General features: G+C 41.7%; 1 protein-coding gene across 6 annotated transcripts in view; it reads right to left on the reverse strand.

Moving 5' to 3' along the window:
• The window catches only part of ttc33 (tetratricopeptide repeat domain 33), a 59590-nt gene that overhangs the window by 23855 nt on the left and 15649 nt on the right, over positions 1–20086 (reverse strand). For 4 of the 6 annotated variants that reach the window (XM_052521319.1, XM_052521318.1, XM_052521321.1 and 1 more), the window contains one exon: positions 5443–5524. In XM_052521319.1, coding sequence (XP_052377279.1) covers positions 5443–5484 — 42 coding nt within the window. In that variant the 5' untranslated portion in view covers positions 5485–5524. Of the gene's footprint in view, positions 1–5442; positions 5525–12718; positions 12882–20086 lie in introns of those variants that run through there. The other 2 variants (XM_052521322.1, XM_052521320.1) reach the window with 2 other exon arrangements.

Consider the following 20086-nt stretch of genomic DNA (forward strand, 5'->3'; position numbering starts at 1 on the left):
TGAGGGAGGGATATGTCTCCTCCGCTACACAGCATACAAGTAGACTTGTGTGTGTATGTGACCCTGTTAATGTATCCCTTCTAAAGCATGACTAATCTGTAGTAACCAAGAATACCGTCGAGGACATGAGGACCAAGTTAAACAACATTTAAAACCGCACACTTCATGAGTAAAAGAACATGATATTACATTTCCCCTAAAGAATGTAATAACGGAAGCTTTCATTATTTGCCACATAGGTCACGTAATGAATTTCTACTCAGATTTCAGAATCATGGTTAATAATGTCAGCCATTAAAAGCGTGGAGGGAGAATGTTTGAAAATTGGAAAGGTGAAGGCTATAAGGAGAAAGTTAATTGTGTTACAGATACTGTCAGAGTATGTCAGGGTACATGTGGTGTGACTACATCACGGGTTTAGATAGCTTCTCTGCTTTATGATTACACCCCCCCCCGACACAGCAAGAAACAGGAAATGTTGTCTTCTCTGAAAGGACCAGCAAAATTATTGCTGAAACACACACACACACACACACACACACACACACACACACACACACACACACACACCTCTGTTGGCTAGCTAGCCTAATCTCTACTCTCAATGACACCTAGGAGAGAGGGGAGAGAGGGACAGAAGTGAAATGGTCAAAAACCATTTGAATTGAAATTGTATCCTCCACTTACTGTCCTCATATAAAGAGATTCACTTTCAAATCTCAAGCTGCGTAGTTTTTCTCTTAACAGCAGGTCATTATGAAAGACCGTTCCGTGTCCAATGGCTGTTTTTCTCTTTCATGGCAAAGCTCAAGTACACAAATGGTCCTAGAACTAAATGATCTCCTGACAGCCTAAAGCATGGATGGGAAACTGATGGGGGTGGGGGACAAAAACAAAATCAGAACTCATTATGAGGGGCCGCAGTGGATTGGGGGTCTGCGTACCCACATCCATACCCACACATGTAGTCAGAGCCGGCCCTAGACTTTTGGGGGCACTAAGTGAAATTTTGTTTTAGAGGTAATTCCCTGCAATTCTACATATTTTGCCATGGGCAGAGAGAAGATTGTCATTTTTAACATATATCATGAAATTCAACAAAAATTGCCATGAGGTGTAGAGAAAGATTAGCAGTTTAACAGTTAATTTCCTGAAATTATACACATTTCGCCATAGAGTGGAGAGAATTGTTTGCAGTTTTTAAAATGATATCCGAGTGAGTGACTAACAAATTCAACGGGGGCCCTCCGGTCAGTAATTGGATAGCTGGCTCAACTAATTTAACAAACAACATATTTTTATGCTGACATGGGCTAATTGAGTGAATGTCAGTGACTGACGTGAGAAAAACTGCTGATGCACAGCCACATTTCGAAATTGCAACGTGTGTATTCTACTATTCTAAGACCCCGACGGAGTCCCCCCAAAATATATATATACAGTGCCTTCAGAAAGTATTCAGACCCCTCGACTTTTTCCACATTGTTACGGTACAGCCTTATTGTAACATTTATTAAATTGTTTTTGTCCCCCCTCACCAATCTACACACAGAAATGTTTCCTAATAATGACTCAAACCCTTTACTCAGTACTTCGTTGAAGCAACTTTGGCAGCGATTATAGCATTGAGTCTTCTTGGCTATGACGCTACAAGCTTGGCACACCTGAATTTGGAGAGTTTCTCCCATTCTTCTCTGCAGATCCTCAAGCTCTGTAGGGTTGGATGAGGAGCGTTGCTGCACAGCTATTTTCAGGTGTCTCCAGAGATGTTTGATCGGGTTAAAGTCAGGGCATTGGCTGGGTCACTCAAGGACATTCAGAGACTTGTCCTGCAAGCTTAGGGTCGTTGTCCTGTTTGAAGGTGAAACTTCGCCTCAGTCTGAAGTCTTGAGCAGTCTGGAGTAGACTTTCATCAAGGATCTCTCTGTACTTTGCGCCGTTCACCTTTCCCTCGATCCTGACTAGTCTCCCAGTCCCTGCCACAGAAAAACATCCCCACAGCATGATGCTGCCACCACCATGCTTCACCGTAGGGATGGTGCCAGGTTTCCTCCAGACGTGACGCTTGGCATTCAGGCCAAAGAGTTTAATCTAGTTTCTCATGGTCTGAGAGTCCTTTAGGTGCCTTTTGGCAAACTCCAAGCGGGCTGTCATGTGCCTTTTACTGAGGAGTGGCTTCCGTCTGGCCACTCTACTGTAAAGGCCTGATTGCTGCAGAGATGATTGTCTTTCTGGACGGTTCTCCCATCTCCGCAAAGGAACTCTGGAGCTCTGTCAGAGTGACCATCAGTTTCTTGGTAACCTCATTGACCAAGGCCCTTATCCCCAGATTGTTCAGTTTGGCAGGGTGGCCAGCTCTAGGATGAGCCTTGGTGGTTCCAAACATCTTCCATTTAAGAATGATGAAGGGCACTGTGTTCTTGGGGAGCTAGAATGCTGCAGCACTGTTTTGGTACCCGTCCCCAGATCTCTGCCTCGACACAATCCTGTCTCAGAGCTCTAAGGACAATTCCTTAGCATGGTTAACTGTGGGACCTCATTTAGATGGGTGTGTGCTGTTCAAAGAAAGAACTCTATTGCAACTCCTTTGCAATAAGGAATTGAGACCAGGATGACATCAGCTGAGTGCATACATTTAGAAAGTTCACAACACATTTGAAACTCTTCCTTTGTAGGCGTCACCTCCCAAGCTATACATTTTATGAACCCAATGAGATTTCCTCCTTTCCCCTGTGGAATGTCCATGGCCCTCTCTTTGTTTAGCTATGCATCTTCTGGGCCTGACCCTGCTTGCTCTCTGATCCTAGGCAATTTCCTCTTTTCTGATTAGGTCCATCTTTATAAATTAGTATACACACAGTTTCATGGCCTAAACTCCATTAATTCTCACAATAATCACTCGCTAAAAAGGATAAAAACAAACTACAGTTTAACAGAATCCATCAGTGACTTTCCAAATCATGTCCAATCAATTGAATGTACCACAGGTGCACGGCAAGTTGTAGAAACATCAAGGACGATCAATGGAAACAGAATGCACCTGAGCTCAATTTCGAGGCTCATAGCAAAGGCAATGAATACTTATGTAAATATGGTATTTCTGTATTTTCTAAAAACATGTTTTCGCTTTGTCTTTATGGGGTATTGTGTGTAGATTGCTGAGGATTTATATTTATTGAATCCATTTTAGAATAAGTCTGTAACGTAACAAAATGTGGAAAAAGTCAAGTGGTCTGACAACTTTCCGAAGGCACTAATAACACACACACACACACACACACACACACACACACACACACACACACCAACGTATTTAGTCTGCCACCAATTGTGCAAGTTCTCCCACTTAAAAAGATGAGAAGCCTGTAATGGAATGGGCCAAAATACCAGCAACAAACAGTGTGTGAAAACCTTGTGAAGACTTACAGAAAAGGTTTGACCTCTGTCAGTGCCAACAAAGAGTATATAACGAAGTATTGAAATAAACTTTTGTTATTGACCAAATACTTATTTTCCACCATAATTTGCAAATAAATTCATTAAAAATCCTACAATGTGATTTCCTGGATTTCCCCCCTCATTTTGTCTATCATAGCTGAAGTGTACCTATGATGAAAATTACAGGCCTCTCATCTTTTTAAGTGGGAGAACTTGCACAATTGGTGGCTGACTAAATATTTTTTTGCCCCACTGTGTGTGTGTACGTACACACACACACGTGTATATATATATATATATATACATAAAAAGTCAGTACCAGTCAAAGGTTTGGACAACTACTCATTCAAAGGTTTTTCTTTATTTTTACTATTTTCTACATTGTAGAATAATAGTGAAGACATCAAAACTATGAAATAACACATATGGAATCATGTAGAAACCAAAAAAGTGTCAAACAAATCATCAAAGTAGCAACCCTTTGCCTTGATGAAAGCTTTGCACACTCTTGGCATTCTCTCAACCAGCTTCATGTGGAATTATTTTCCAACAGTCTTGAAGGAGTTCCCACATAGCACTTGTTGAATGCTTTTCCTTCACTCTGCGGTCCAACTCATCCCAATCTATCTCAATTGGGTTGAGGTCAGGTGATTGTGGAAGCTAGGTCATCTGATGTAGCAGTCCATCACTCTCCTTCTTGGTCAAATAGCCCTTACATAGCCTGGAGGTGTGTTGGGTCATTGTCCTGTTGAAAAACAAATTATAGTCCTACTATGCGCAAACCAAATGAGGTGGCGTATCGCTGCAGAATGCTGTGGTAGCTATGCTGGTTAATTGTGCCTTGAAACCTAAAGAAATCACAGACAGTGTCACCGGCAAAGCACCCCCATACCATCACACCACCTCCTCCATGCTTCACGGTGGGAACCACATATGCAGAGATCATCCGTTCACTTACTCTGCGTCTCAAAGACAAGGCGATTGGAACTCAAATTTGGAATTTCCACCGGTCTAATGTCCATTGCTCGTGTTTCTTGGACCAAGCAAGTCTTCTTCTCATTGGTGTCCTTTAGTAGTGGTATCTTTGCAGCAATTTGAACCATGAAGGCCTGATTCACGCAGTCTCCTCTGAACAGTTGATGTTGAGATGTGTCTATCTTTAACTCTGAAACATTTATTTGGGCTGCAATCTGAGGTGCAGTTAACTCCATCCTCTGCAGCAGAGGTAACTGAGGCGTCCTTTCCTGTGGCGGTCCTCATAAGTTTCATTAAAGACCTTGATTTTTTTTGCGACTGCACTTGAGGAAACTTTCAAAGTTCTTGAAATGTTCCATATTGACTGACCATGTCTTAAAGTAATGATGGACTGTTGTTTATCTTTGCTTATTTGAGTTGTTCTTGCCATAATAGCGACTTGGTCTTTTACCAAACAGGGCTATCTTCTGTATACCACCCCTACCTTGTCACAACACAACTGATTGGCTCAAACGCATTAAGGAAAAGATTCCACAAATATACTTTTAACAAGGCATACCTGTTAATTGAAATGCATTCCAGGCGACTATCTCATGAAGCTGGTTCAGAGAATGCCAAGAGTATGCAAAGTTGTCATATAGAAAATATTAAAAATAAAGAAAAACCCTTGAATGAGTAGGTGTGTCCAACCATTTCACTGGTACTGTAGCGGGCCGTCAATTGCCCATCCGTGGCCTAAAGGGAGCTTCCAGGAGAAACGTACCTCTGACAGTCAAATTGTATCTGGAGGTAAATTCGACACACTGTGATTGTATTGTACCAGCACAGAGAACAAGAAAGGGAGAAAAAAAGGTTCATACAAACAAAATGTTCTGTTTGTAGCAAAGACAAACCGAGGAAGTTCTTATCTGGCTGTATCTGGCCCTATTTGGCTGGCTGTCGTCTTATAGCTGGAGAATTGGCGAACTAGAGAGAGACAATAGGAGGAGAGGAGGATAAGTAGCTGAGAGCTGTAGTACTGTAATGCACCTGGGACTTCATCTCGTACAGTAGAGGGTTTTCTGGAGTCATCTGGATGGCTTCATCCCACCTCTTAACGGCCTCCCAGTGCCTGAGACGAACACAAACACAAAATCAAGGTTACATACTATACACCAGGGATGGGCAACAAAAAAAATCTGAATTCATCATGAGGGATCGCAGTGGATCAAGGAAATGCGTACCCTACCCACAGTCCAAGACATACAGTTAACTGATTTGTTCAATCAATTTATTTGTTCAGTTAAACTACTTAATTCTTAAATAAATGCATTATATCAGTACCCAGGGCCGGCCCTAGCCTTTAGGGGGCCCTAAATGAGACTTGGTTGAGGGTCTCCCCCACCTTGCGGGCCACAGTGGCTTGGGGGTCTGCCTACAAACATCCATACCCCACATGCAGTCAGAGCCAAACCTAGTCTTAAAGCAAGTTTTGCTGCAATTCTACACATTTTGCCATGGGTGGAGAGAAGATTTCGAAACTTTATAAGAAATGTCATGAAATTTAAATAAAAAAAATGCCATGAGGCAGAAACGAAGAAATGAATTTCCTGCAATTCTATCCATTTGCCATGGGGTGGATTTTTTTACTGTTTGAAAGCTAATCTCATGCAATTCTACTAATTCCCTGCAATTCTACACATTTTGCCATGACATATGCCATGTTAATATGATATCTGAGTGAGTGACTGACGACCAAATGTCTAAATTGCACCTTCTGTATTGTTCTATTTTCACTCTCAACAGTAAGTTCAAACCCCGACTGATTTACAAAAATAATTTAAATTGATCTGCGGGCCAACATCTCTTGCCCATCCCTGCAATCTGGCAATATGCGACTACTTTGGCTATACCAAGCTTACAGAAGACCAGGGAGTACCAGGAAAAGAACAAACTAACTGTACTAAAACTGTACTAAATTACGCATTGCGTTTCTAAAAGATAAACTTTAAATTGTGATGTGATCTCCCGATTAAATGGGCGGATGGCAAAGTTGATGTGCTTGCACATATCTCGGAAAAGTTTAGCAATCTTCCGACTACTAACTTTGATAGAAAACTTTGAAAAATACTTTGCAAAATAGATATGATCTTGAAACCGTGGAGACGGAAACACCTGTCCATCTAAGGGAAAATTAACCTGATTAATTCTCTAGTTTACATATTTATTCATGGCTCTACCGACTACAGGAAAATCCTTTCTCAAGTAATGCGAGAATTCCTTTGGAATGACAAACCAGATAAAGTTCAATGGGATATTTATATAATGAACATGCCTTGAGGGTTAAAACATATTAAAGGGATACTTTGCGATTTTGGCAGAGGCCCTTTAACTACCATGATAGCAGATATCCATAGACTTCCAGTCATTGCGCTAACGCCAGTTAGCATTGGCTTGCTAAAATACCTCTTAACTTCCTTCATGCTGGACAAAGAGACATAAAAATGGTATCCACAAGTTCATCTGACTCTGGGGAAGTAGTTAAAGGGCCTCATTGCAAAAATCCCAAAGTATCCCTTTAAAGGATAGAAAGCATACATTTTTACTCACCAATGTAACAACATGGTGTCATCAAAGACTTAGTTGTATTCACGATCTGGTTATCTATAGGTACAAACGGTTATGTATTTTGGTTATTACAACGCACTAATTCTCAACGTCATATGGAGGATCTACTCTGTGCTACAGAGTTCATATGCTAGCTCGATAGCTAGCTCAAGCTGGCTAACGGTAGCAACTACGTACGACCCTGCCTCACACAGGAAGCGGCGCAGGTCCTAATCCAGGCACTTGTCATCTCCCGTCTGGATTACTGCAACTCGCTGTTGGCTGGGCTCCCTGCCTGTGCCATTAAACCCCTACAACTCATCCAGAACGCCGCAGCCCGTCTGGTGTTCAACCTTCCCAAGTTCTCTCACGTCACCCCGCTCCTCCGCTCTCTCCACTGGCTTCCAGTTGAAGCTCGCATCCGCTACAAGACCATGGTGCTTGCCTACGGAGCTGTGAGGGAACGGCACCTCAGTACCTCCAGGCTCTGATCAGGCCCTACACCCAAACAAGGGCACTGTGTTCATCCACCTCTGGCCTGCTCGCCTCCCTACCACTGAGGAAGTACAGTTCCCGCTCAGCCCAGTCAAAACTGTTCGCTGCTCTGGCCCCCCAATGGTGGAACAAACTCCCTCACGATGCCAGGACAGCGGAGTCAATCACCACCTTCCGGAGACACCTGAAACCCCACCTCTTTAAGGAATACCTAGGATAGGATAAAGTAATCCTTCTCATCCCCCCCCCCTTAAAAGATTTAGATGCACTATTGTAAAGTGGCTGTTCCACTGGATGTCATAAGGTGAATGCACCAATTTGTAAGTCGCTCTGGATAAGAGCGTCTGCTAAATGACTTAAATGTAAATGTAACTAGGCATGCTCGCATGTAATCACATTCCAGATCAAGTGTTGGCTGTGGTGAACTACAATGAACCAATCACAGGAATTGTGATGTCAACAAGAACCAGATCGGTCTCATGCGGCCATGCAGCATGCTCTTCACAGACATTGTAGCTCTGTTATTTAGTGGGAACCTGTGATCACGGCAGACTCCGGTGCCTTCTTCCCATGGGCTCAAACTGAAAGAAAGTCATACCTGCATGCCATTATTTTGTAGTACCACGTCTGTTCACCTTTTTGTTTGACAACTTCTTTGCATGTGCTCTGTGAAGTCAGCTACTGATGTTTTGTAACTTTTCCCGCCTTGCCTTAGTGCTTATGCGTTAGCTGACAGACATCTGGAATCTACCCATTTGGGACTTCTCTGACTCTCCATCAGCCAGTGAAGCACCTGCCTCCCCCTGGCTTTGGTTGCCAACTTAGCCTGCATGCTTTTAAAGGTTTTACTATCGGATGGGCCCCAGCCATTAATCTGTAAATCTCTGCTCTCTCTTTGCTTTGATCTGTGGTTGAGTTTAAGTTGTGTTAGTTGTTTTCAAGCTGGTCCACAATAGTTGGGCTGTAGCTTGCCAACCATAACCCTGGTGTTTGGCTAGGCTAATAGCTAGTTGGCTAAATAGCTAACGTTAGCTGCATGTAGCTAACATTCTTTGACAACTGGTTAGATGGCGTTATGTACAGTGCCTTGCGAAAGTATTCGGCCCCCTTGAACTTTGCGACCTTTTGCCACATTTCAGGCTTCAAACATAGATATAAAACTGTATTTTTTTGTGAAGAATCAACAACAAGTGGGACACAATCATGAAGTGGAACAACATTATTCGGATATTTCAAACTTTTTTAACAAATCAAAAACGGAAAAATTGGTCGTGCAAAATTATTCAGCCCCCTTAATGTAGCGCCACCTTTTGCTGCGATTACAGCTGTAAGCCGCTTGGGGTATGTCTCTATCAGTTTTGCACATCGAGAGACTGACATTTTTTCCCATTCCTCCTTGTAAAACAGCTCGAGCTCAGTGAGGTTGGATGGAGAGCATTTGTGAACAGCAGTTTTCAGTTCTTTCCACAGATTCTCAATTGGATTCAGGTCTGGACTTTGACTTGGCCATTCTAACACCTGGATATGTTTATTTTTGAACCATTCCATTGTAGATTTTGCTTTATGTTTTGGATCATTGTCTTGTTGAAAGACAAATCTCCGTCCCAGTCTCAGGTCTTTTGCAGACTCCATCAGGTTTTCTTCCAGAATGGTCCTGTATTTGGCTCCATCCATCTTCCCATCAATTTTAACCATCTTCCCTGTCCCTTCTGAAGAAAAGCAGGCCCAAACCATGATGCTGCCACCACCATGTTTGACAGTGGGGATGGTGTGTTCAGGGTGATGAGCTGTGTTGCTTTTACGCCAAACATAACGTTTTGCATTGTTCCCAAAAAGTTCATTTTTGGTTTCATCTGACCAGAGCACCTTCTTCCACATGTTTGGTGTGTCTCCCAGGTGGCTTGTGGCAAACTTTAAACAACACTTTATATGGATATCTTTAAGAAATGGCTTTCTTCTTGCCACTCTTCCATAAAGGCCAGATTTGTGCAATATACGACTGATTGTTGTCCTATGGACAGAGTGTCCCACCTCAGCTGTAGATCTCTGCAGTTCATCCAGAGTGATCATGGGCCTCATGGCTGCATCTCTGATCAGTCTTCTCCTTGTATGATCTGAAAGTTTAGAGGGACGGCCAGGTCTTGGTAGATTTGCAGTGGTCTGATACTCCTTCCATTTCAATATTGTCGCTTGCACAGTGCTCCTTGGGATGTTTAAAGCTTGCGAAATCTTTTTGTATCCAAATCCGGCTTTAAACTTCTTCACAACAGTATCTCGGACCTGCCTATAATAATAATATAATATATGCCATTTAGCAGACGCTTTTATCCAAAGCGACTTACAGTCATGTGTGCATACATTCTACGTATGGGTGGTCCCGGGGATCGAACCCACTACCCTGGCGTTACAAGCGCCATGCTCTACCAACTGAGCTACAGGACCACCTGCCTGGTGTGTTCCTTGCTCTTCATGATGCTCTCTGCGCTTTTAACGGATCTCTGAGACACAGTGCAGGTGCATTTATACGGAGACTTGATTACACAGGTGGATTGTATTTATCATCATTAGTCATTTAGGTCAACATTGGATCATTCAGAGATCCTCAATGAACTTCTGGAGAGAGTTTGCTGCACTGAAAGTAAAGGGGCTGAATAATTTTGCACGCCCAATTTTTCAGTTTTTGATTTGTTAAAAAAGTTTGAAATATCCAATAAATGTCATTCCACTTCATGATTGTGTCCCACTTGTTGTTGATTCTTCACAAAAAAATACAGTTTTATAGCTTTATGTTTGAAGCCTGAAATGTGGCAAAAGGTCGCAAAGTTCAAGGGGGCCGAATACTTTCGCAAGGCACTGTATTTCCAAAACTTTGGTATACTTTAATGTAGCTGTAAGCTAGGTGATGAAAGCAATTAGCTGACTCATATAGCGCTAACATAATGTTAATGTTAGCAGGCTGGTAGGGCTAAGTTGATTTGTAACAAATTCATGAAGTATTTGCTTGTAAGTTTGCTGAAAATGTAAATGATTTAGTTAAATTTGAACTTATTTCTGTTGGGAGTTTACTTTATAGTAAATATGCTGCCTTGCCAGGTCCTCCATTATTACATCACTCCCTGGGGAAAAAAAATTCTGACATTACTTCGGCATTCTGATTGGCTTATGTAATAACTCGAAAAATAGAAAAGTGAGGTGTAACTTTGCATCGGGACATTTTATACGTATACTAATGCAAATTCGCACTTTACATGTAGTTACATTTATGCTCCCTACCATTAAGGCATTACAACTCTGTTAAAACCTCAATTATACCGAAATTATATCTAACTCCAAACTGTTTCCCCAGCAGGCTACTAACAGAGGCTCATCCTGTGTTTAAGAGTGGGTTTTGCAGATTAAAACCGCACATTTTCAGTGGATTGTCAAAAAAAACTACTGTTTTTGCTTGGTCATAATGTGGTATTGTTTGTATATTGAGGAGAGAAAAAAATAATTCAATCAATTTTAGAATAAGGCCGTAACAAAATGTGGAAACAATTTGAGGGGTCTGAATACTTTCCGAATGCACTGTATATAAAACAATTGACAAGCTAAGCTACAGTATTATATAAAATACTTGCTACAAAAAGAATCCTCAATATATGGGGCAGACTCTGCCATGAAGAAAAACAGAATCAATAGAGCATATTTTCTGACCCTGTCCATCAGTGACTCGTTTTTGGAGTCAGGTCCATGAATGGTTGTTTTAATATCCGTGTTCAAACTGTAAACTGTACTGTTAGGGCACCTGGAAAAACCACGATCATCAGTCAATGGGAAATATCATTACCCTCTTGGGTAAAGTATTTATTTTTAGGGAAATACTGGTAGAAATGTTACAAATAGGGAAATTCAAGACCCTTGTAAGACATCACAGTAAAATGGAGGGATGTATTGCAAAAGGAAATAGCAAAATGGTATTATACTGGCAAAGATTTGTTAACCTGTGGACATCGAAGGGTTGGAATTAAGATCAGAATGAATGCTGGATTGGCCGCTGTGGGTAAAAACCCAGCACTTGCAGAAAATGGAAAATAGGAATATGTACATTTATTTAACTACACATACCATACATGTGAGTGAAAATAGCAATAGAAGTATTGTTGTCCGTTAATTTCCTCCAATCAGGGGAGGGGTCAGTGCTGATTGTTTTTATATAAAGTGGATTAGAAATTATGCAAACAATTAAATTCACAGAACCCAAAATATATCTGCAATATAAAAAAATATAAAAGATAAAATAAAAGGGCACAAAGAATAGAACCACCCCTCAGTTTTGTTGCGTTGATCTCTCCATGTGCCTCACCGGTTTGATACCCCACTAGTGTGAACAGGCTGAGCTATATTGAGATTCAGAGTTGTGGAATCGAGTCACACATTTGATGACTTGAGAATGGAAAATAAAGTGACTTCAGAATTCACTTGGAGCATTAAAACTCAGGACTCAACTTTGACTTGAGTCTGGGGACGTGAAATTATCTTGCCAGGTTGTGTCACTCATTTTGTGGCAGAGTTTAAGTGGATTATGCTACACGCAGCCAGAGACCGTAGCCCGCAGCATCACCCTTGCAAAAAATAAAAAAAACTGCAACAGATTGTTTCACTCCACAAACTCAGCACCCTAATTGGGACCAGCAAACTGTCAAATAAACACAGGTCGGGTGAGCTAGCGAACATATTTATAATCTGCTGTAGAGGAATAGGATCCAGTGCAGCGCAAACAAAAGTTGTAGGGAGAGAGGATTGGCTCAAATAAATATGCTCATGAATATTAACTGTTTACTTCGCAAGCTCACCAGCAATGGGGCAACAATTACTATCATAGGCCAACTGGTCTTTTGGTATGTAACACTTGCTTGACATAGATCATGTACTTATGAAGCTTGCACTTAGAATTTGTTGTTAAAATGAATTATTACTGTGGCAAAGACGCACCACAGGCGCTGCTCTCCAAACTCCCACCAGTGGAGTGTTTTTTTCCTCTCTTGTTGAAACGTTTGCTGTTGCTTTCACACATTTAAAATGCATAGGCCCTATGTGGTAAATATATATTACATCTAATACTACAATAATTACTAGCGTTTCATCATTCAATCCCTGTACCGTTCATTACAACACGTAGACATCTGTTTCATGTTCGATAGGCCTACGATACATTTTCAATTTATAGCCAACGATTTCTTACCCGGCCCTGAGTAGGCGCGATGTTTACAGTGCAATGGCCGTTCGCAATACTCTTGGTCGAAGTTCTGTTTGTTATTCAAGGTATGTTTTCCTTTGTTCGTGTTTCACGGTTTATGTCAGAGTTCCATGTGTCTGTGTCCTATGTCTGTCATTTTGTTGTGCCCATAGAAATAGGCTGTGTCCTGCGCCCCGGGCTTTGGAGTCAGAGGAACGTTGAATACGATAAAATGATTGTTCCATGTATGCATGGTGTTGAAATATCATTAATAATAACCATTAAGTCTGATTAAGACAAATGTACCATTGGATGTGGAAATTGCCTTTTACATTGTAGAACCAGTTTATTGTTTATTTCCAATTGGGTAATTGCATGGTCCTGGGGGGCAAATGCTTATATTATGTAACGTAAACTAGTACATCGCCTTGGTCCAAACAACTGCCCTTATTTTAGAGCCCCAAAATCAAAATACTTCCAGATCAACTGTAATGTCAATACCATTGTAAAGCACAATTTCTCCCCTTTCCAACAAAATCAATTACATGACCTAAACGCTGCCCGTTTATGCATAATTCAAGCAGGCAATGAGCCTCGTCGGTTCTTTTTAAAAATGGTGGGTGGGGAAGCGAAACTAATGCGTGATAGTGAGAAGGAGAGATGTCGTGTGGGAAAATTGCTTATTTTCACTCGATCTGTCCAACTTATCACCTCTAAAATGTAAATAAAACACTATAAAGAGTTTATATAATGTGTCATTACATACCTATTTGAAAGTTGAGTCGAATTTGTATCGGGTTTTTAGGGCGGTGCTAAAGTGATCTTAGAAGTAAACAGCGGCTTTGAGAATGATGGCATGCAATGAAGCAAAAAAGGACTAGGTATCCCCCCCCTTACCCCCGTCACTGTCCATTTCTTGTTTTTAAAGGATGAGAGTCATGCTACACCTGGTGGAGAGAGATTGTAAGACAGAAATAGTTGCTTTATGAGTGCTGTACGTTACGACACGTCCCGATGTAACGGAGGGTCCGTTTTTTCCAACTTTTCTCCAATACTATAGAGCCATTACCATGTCGATCAACGCTTGAATAGAAACGTAGTTCACACCCCCGATTTTGAAGTCAACACAGTCGCTACAGACCCATTAGTTTTCTTTGTAGCCTCGTTTGAATGTTGCGGTTGTGCACATTTGTGCGGAATGGGGTGAGTTTACGTTAGGCCTACCAGTTTGAGCTCCTGTAAGACAGTTTCAATTTGGTTTCTCAGGGAGAGGGTATACAGTCAAGCCCTCTACCGGTGTCCGTTCAGATTTCATTTGTGCTATTGAGCCTGATACAGATGCCATTTCTTTTGGGCCATTGCCCTTGTATATGTGGTAAATCTACTTGGTGTATTTTGCATGATTAGGGCACTTTCACCATTGGATCACCAAGACCTGTAAATAAATATACACTATGAGCATGTCAACCTGCCTTGCCTTCAGCTGATTTCATGCCCTTACCACAGCTACAAGGTCCTTGTTTTACAATTACATAGGCTAATAAAAATGTTGTAGACAAAATAATGAAGAAGTGTCTGGTAGCTTCAATAAAAAGACAAAGATTTGTAGTTGAAAAAGTCGTTGCATGTAGAGATTTTTTATAGATTTTTAGCTTGCTCTAAGACTGCACGACTTGGACTTGACTCTAGTCTTGGCCCATTCTACATGGGGCTCGACTTGAGACTCAGACCTTGTGACTTGAGACTTGCTTGTGACTTGAATAATAGGGACTTGGTCCCACCTCTGTTGAGCTGTGGCAAACGGCATAAAATCTGACTCATTGTTGTGTTAAAGTGTTTAGATGCGGATGGGCCGCAACATCATGAGAAGCATTTCCCTTGATACAACTAGGAGTTCATTTAGCTCTAGACAAGACCTCTGATGTCTGTCTGGCAGGCAGGCAGAATGACCCACTCGACAGACATAGATCCGCCAATAGACTGATGCTGTAATACAACACCAATGCCCACAGATAGCCTGCCGTTTGATTAACCTTCATTGTGGAACGCAAACGTATGCTCACACTGTATGAACAGTGTAGGGTTGATAAAGAAAACCAATTAAAGTTATGAAATCAGATCCGCCCTGTGCGATTGTCCCTCATCGGAGGAGGATATGACATCCATTCTCCTGAAAAATGTGAGCTTATTAAATGCCATACAATATCAGTGGTAATCTATGGTTCAAGATGAGTCACCTCAGCTATATCTATTGTCTGGTGTAGTTGATGTGATCTGTCATTCAACTATGTGACTGACTCAGATAGGAAATGGTTCATGGAAATTTATGATGACTAGCATCTGCCCGTTTTCCCACCAGTATTCAAGTCTATTCTGTATTTGACTCATAGATTTGTGTTTCTAGGTTATCTGTTGCACCTGCGTAGAAAGTATATATGAAACCAAGCAGGCAGCACCTGAGTCCCTTCTTTACTCTAGACACAGCCAGCACCAAACATACCCAGAAGTAGTACACAGGACTGAAATAAACCTGGGAGGTAGCTATCACTTCACAGAAGGTCCAGTGGATGTACACGCAGACTGCAGTCTGCCTGGCCTTCTTAAGGAGTAAGGACATCGGTCTGTCTTTCTGTGTCTTGTCTGAGAGCAACGGGGTTGCTTACCAGCTTCACTCAGCATGCAACAAAAACGTTTTTATAAAAGTGAAAAGTAACTTGATCTATTACGGTTTAATAATTGGTATCGGAGTGTATAATGTAAAAGCCAACCTTAATGTCTCAGTTTAAGAGCTTTAGTAGCGTTTGTGTCCTGCTGACTAAGAACACACCATAATGTCTTGCAAGGTGATAGGCTCTCCCGGTCTCACCTCAACGACCTTCTCTCACATACGTTAATATCGGCTGAGAAGTGATTCAGTTAAAGTGGAACTGACAGCATTTTAACTGCTTTGCAGATATGAAACAAATATACAATCATAATATGAGTCAAATATCAAATTCCCAGTTTAAGCTACCAAACTAACTTTATAAAGAGGTTTGAAAATAGGTTCCATTTTATTCAACATTCCATGACGTACACTAAGGCATTGTTGACAGTATAGATGGATGCAGTTCAATGCATGATTCATATAATTCAGCAATACATTTCTTGGTAGTCGAAAAAAAACATTGCTGTCAAGTTGTAAATCACAGCTGGCCTGGTACATTGTCTGCTGCCTCCATTCGGATGCACTATTTCAGTTTCAATGTCTCAATATATTGGACAAAAACAGACAAATGTAACCAAGACTGAGAATGTCAATACAATCAAACTATGATCACAAATCAGTCTTGGGAAAAAGTCAGTCACTCACCCACTCCTCCAATGGCATGACATCCTCCTAGCAAGCTAAAAACACAGAGCCTAATTTTAGCTAGATAGCAGCTAGCAAGCTAGCTAGGAGGATGTCATGCCATTGGAGGAGTGGGTGAGTGACTGACTTTTTAACCTAATATCATTTTTCAGTGGCTATACACAGCTATAGATACAGGTGTTATTTGGTTAGCTAGTAAGAAATGTGAATTGTTTTGCTAGCTAGCTATGCTGAACTTTAACGACTTTTCTAGTTAGCATATCTCATTCGTTCGAAAAGTAACTCTGGCTGAACACTTCGATTTCAGAGCACTCGTCAGAGTGTGCCAGAGACACAGAATAACTGATTAATTTATGAATGCGCAACACCCATTGCATATGACCAGTGTCAGTTAAACGTAGGCGATAACAGTAAGTTAGTCACGAATGCTCTAGATAACATGCCTAACGAGCTCTGCTAGGGCAAATAAAATGGTCAGAGTGAGGTGTTCTCTCATTTGTGTCTGGAAGTAGCCAGTTAGCTTGGGTGTTTGGTTGGGACAAGCTACAATTCCCCATCATTTACCAGTAAAATTTTGATGGCCAACTAGCTGAAAAAGAGGGTTCATCTAACGTTCCCTCATTAGATTTTAGCTCATCTTGCTCTGGCTAGCATTAGTTATTTGATCATCACTTGATCAATAGGACTGTGAAGTTCCCAAATGTAAGAGGACTCCCATGGTATTTACATATTTGCCGAAATCCATTCAGGTGGCAAATGGCTTATTTGCATAAAGGCCTACTGAAGCTCTGATTGGCTTTGGCACACCGATCTCCATAGACTCCTGGATGACACCGATATTTTTATTGAGTTTTATTTACTGCAGTGTCTAATAATTGTCAAAACACAGCCTTTTTCCCCACTCTATATTGCTATATTATTTTCAAACACTTTACTATATGTAAATCCCAAACGTTCTAAGAATTTTAAAAAAAGGACCATATCTATGTCCTCGCACTAGGGGTGTATATGAACATAATTCTAATAAGATTTAATGTTGCTAAAATGCTGTCAGTTACACTTTAATACCATAAGCATGCATCCACACAAAGAACACAAAGCATTATCTAACATCTTTAACCATAGGACTGCCCTGAGTCATTCAGGTTATGGACAAGTATGACAAACACGGACATTGACCTGCTATCCAACTACCTTAGACCACCAACTTGTTTCGTCATCTGTAGAAGAAAAAAAACAATAAGCTAAATCAAACTAGGCCAGTTTGTGGAAACGTCATATTTGACAGATGCAATAATCATGTGGTAATTGAGTTAGCTATGTACATATAGGTAGGGGTAAAGTGACTAGGCAACAGAATAGATAAGACTGAGCAGTAGCAGCCAGCAGTGTATGTGGTGACTGAGAATGTGTGTGGCGTCAGTATGCATGTGTGTGAGTGTGTGTTGGGGTGTCAGTGTAAGTATGTGTGAGCGTGTGGGTAGAGTCCAGTGTGTGTGTGCGCATAGAGTCAGTGCATCGAGTCAGCGCAAGAAAGTTTGCGCAAGAAAGGGTCAATGCAGGTAGCCATTTGATTAGCTATTTAGCAGTCTTATGGCTTGGGGCTAGAAGCTGTTCAGGCTCCTGTTGGTTCCAAACTTGGTGCGCTGGTACCGCTTGCCATGCGGCAGCAGAGAGAACAGTCTATTGCTCGGATGTCTGGAGTCTGACAATTTTTGGGCCTTCCTTTGACACTGCCTGGTATAGAGGTTCTGGATGGTAGACCCAGTGATGTACTGGGCCGTACACACAACTCAGTTGCCGCACCAAGGGGTGATGCAGCCAGTCAAGATGCTCTCAATGGTGCAGCTGTCAAACTTTGAGTATCTGATAGCCCATGCCAAATATTTTCATCCTTTTGAGGGGGAAGAGGCAGTGCCCTCTTCACAACAGTGTGGATATGTGTGGACCATGTTTATTCCTTAGTGATATGGACACAGAGGAACTGGATGCTCTCGACCCGCTCCACTACAGTCCCATCGATGTGGATGGGGGCATGCTCGCCCTTCCGTTTCCTGTAGTCCATGATCAGCTCCTTTGTCTTGCTGACGTTGAGGGCGAGGTTGTTGTCCTGGCAGGAATAGGTTGAAAAGGTCAGTTAAGACAGACACTTGCCAGCTGGTCAGCACATGCTCCGAGTACACATCCTGGTATTCAGTCTTGCCCCGCAGCCTTGCAAATGTAAACCTGTTTACAGAATTTTCGTAGATCGGCTACAGAGAGCGAGATCCACACAGTTGTCCAGAACAGCTCGTGCATGGTGGTTCAGTGTTGCTTGCCTCAAAGCGAGCATAGAAGGCATTTAGTTTGTCTGGTACGCTCGCATCGCTGGGCAGCTCATGACAGGGTTTCCCTTTGTAATCTGGGATAGTTTTCAAGCCTTGCCACATTCATCGAGCATCAGAGCCCACTCCTGGAAAGAGGCAGCTCTAGCCTTTAGCTCAGTGAGGATGTTGCCTGTAATCCATGACTTCTGGTTGGGGTATGTATGTACGATTACTATGGATCCGACATCGTCAACGCACTTATCAGTGAAGCCAGTGACTGATGTGGGAAACTCCATGAATCCCAGAACATATTCCAGTCTGTACTAGTGAAACAGTCCTGCATCCGCTTCATCGGACCACCTCCGCATCACTGGTACTTCCTGTTTGAGTTCTTGCATGTAAGCAGGAGGATAGAATTATGGCAGGATTTCCCAAACTCTGTCCTCTGGACCCCAAGGGGTGCACTTTTTGGTTTTTGCCTTCGCACTACACAGCTGATTCAAATAATCAACTAATCATCAAGCTTTGATCATTTAAATCAGCTGTGTAGTGTCAAGGCAAAAACCAAAATGCGCACCCCTTGGGGTCCAGAGGACAGAGGTTGGTTAATGCTAAATTATGATCTGATTTACCAAAGGGAGGTCCTTGAATGCATTTCTGTGTGTGGAGTAAAAGTGATCTAGAGTTGTCACCTCTAGCTGCACTGGTGACATTGCATGGAGCCGGAAGTGAATCTTTCTACTTTAATTTTATTATCTAGGCTATCTTTCTTTATTTTTCCACACGAGTTGATAAGGGAACACATTCTAATTTACAACAACGCTGTGGGAGACTTGCAGTGGAGAGGATGGGGTCAAATGAGCCATCGGAAGCTGTTGATGAGAATTTAGCAGTTCACACTGAAGTCAACCGCCATACACTTGAAATCACTAAGTGCTTGCTCAAACCTCTCATGAAGTGAACAATAGGACACTATTGTTCAAGATCGAAAGAGGAAGGGGTGAAAAATGGGGTGGCACAAGTGTGAAGAGAGGTGTAAAAATCTTTGCCGCAGACAACTACAGTTGTATGCATCAAGGAAACAACAACACAAACCCGTGATGTCAGTGACACATAAGGGCGTTCTTTGCAAAAAATGTAACTGGAAAGTTAGAACATGATGTACATGATTAACGTTTACCCCAAATCAGTAAGTGTGAGTGAGTAATTTAGATGTGAACGAGGAAGTTGAGCCCATAGGATAAGTGTGTAGGATTTTAATCAGATAAATATTCTTCTGGCTGACGCACCCAGATGTTCCCCCCCATCCACACAGATCCACCCACCCTATGTGGGAATGATAGACCAACAGATTATAATAGCCGAATAACCTCACAAAAAATGCTGTCTGGTGTCAAAAAAATAGTTATTTTATTTTAAGAACAAGTGACAGAAATAAAACCCTCTTTGCTAAGTTTAGACAGATAAACTGTAAAAAGGCCTCGCAAACAAGTAGCTAGCTAATAAAGGGCAGTGTTGGAGAGTAATCAACTACATGCATTTCACCTAGTAATTTAACTACATTTTGCAGCAGCTTGTTGATAGTTGAACTAAATGCTAATCTTTGTAGTGTTTTCAGTAGTTAATTACTTGTTGCCATGTAGTGGTGTAGATAACTACTGGAACAACACTATTTTTATGAAAAGAAAATAAGTAGACCAAAAAACATTTGGCATC

Source organism: Oncorhynchus keta, chromosome 6 (genome assembly GCF_023373465.1).
Source record: "Oncorhynchus keta strain PuntledgeMale-10-30-2019 chromosome 6, Oket_V2, whole genome shotgun sequence".
NCBI classification, from domain to species: Eukaryota; Metazoa; Chordata; class Actinopteri; order Salmoniformes; family Salmonidae; genus Oncorhynchus; species Oncorhynchus keta.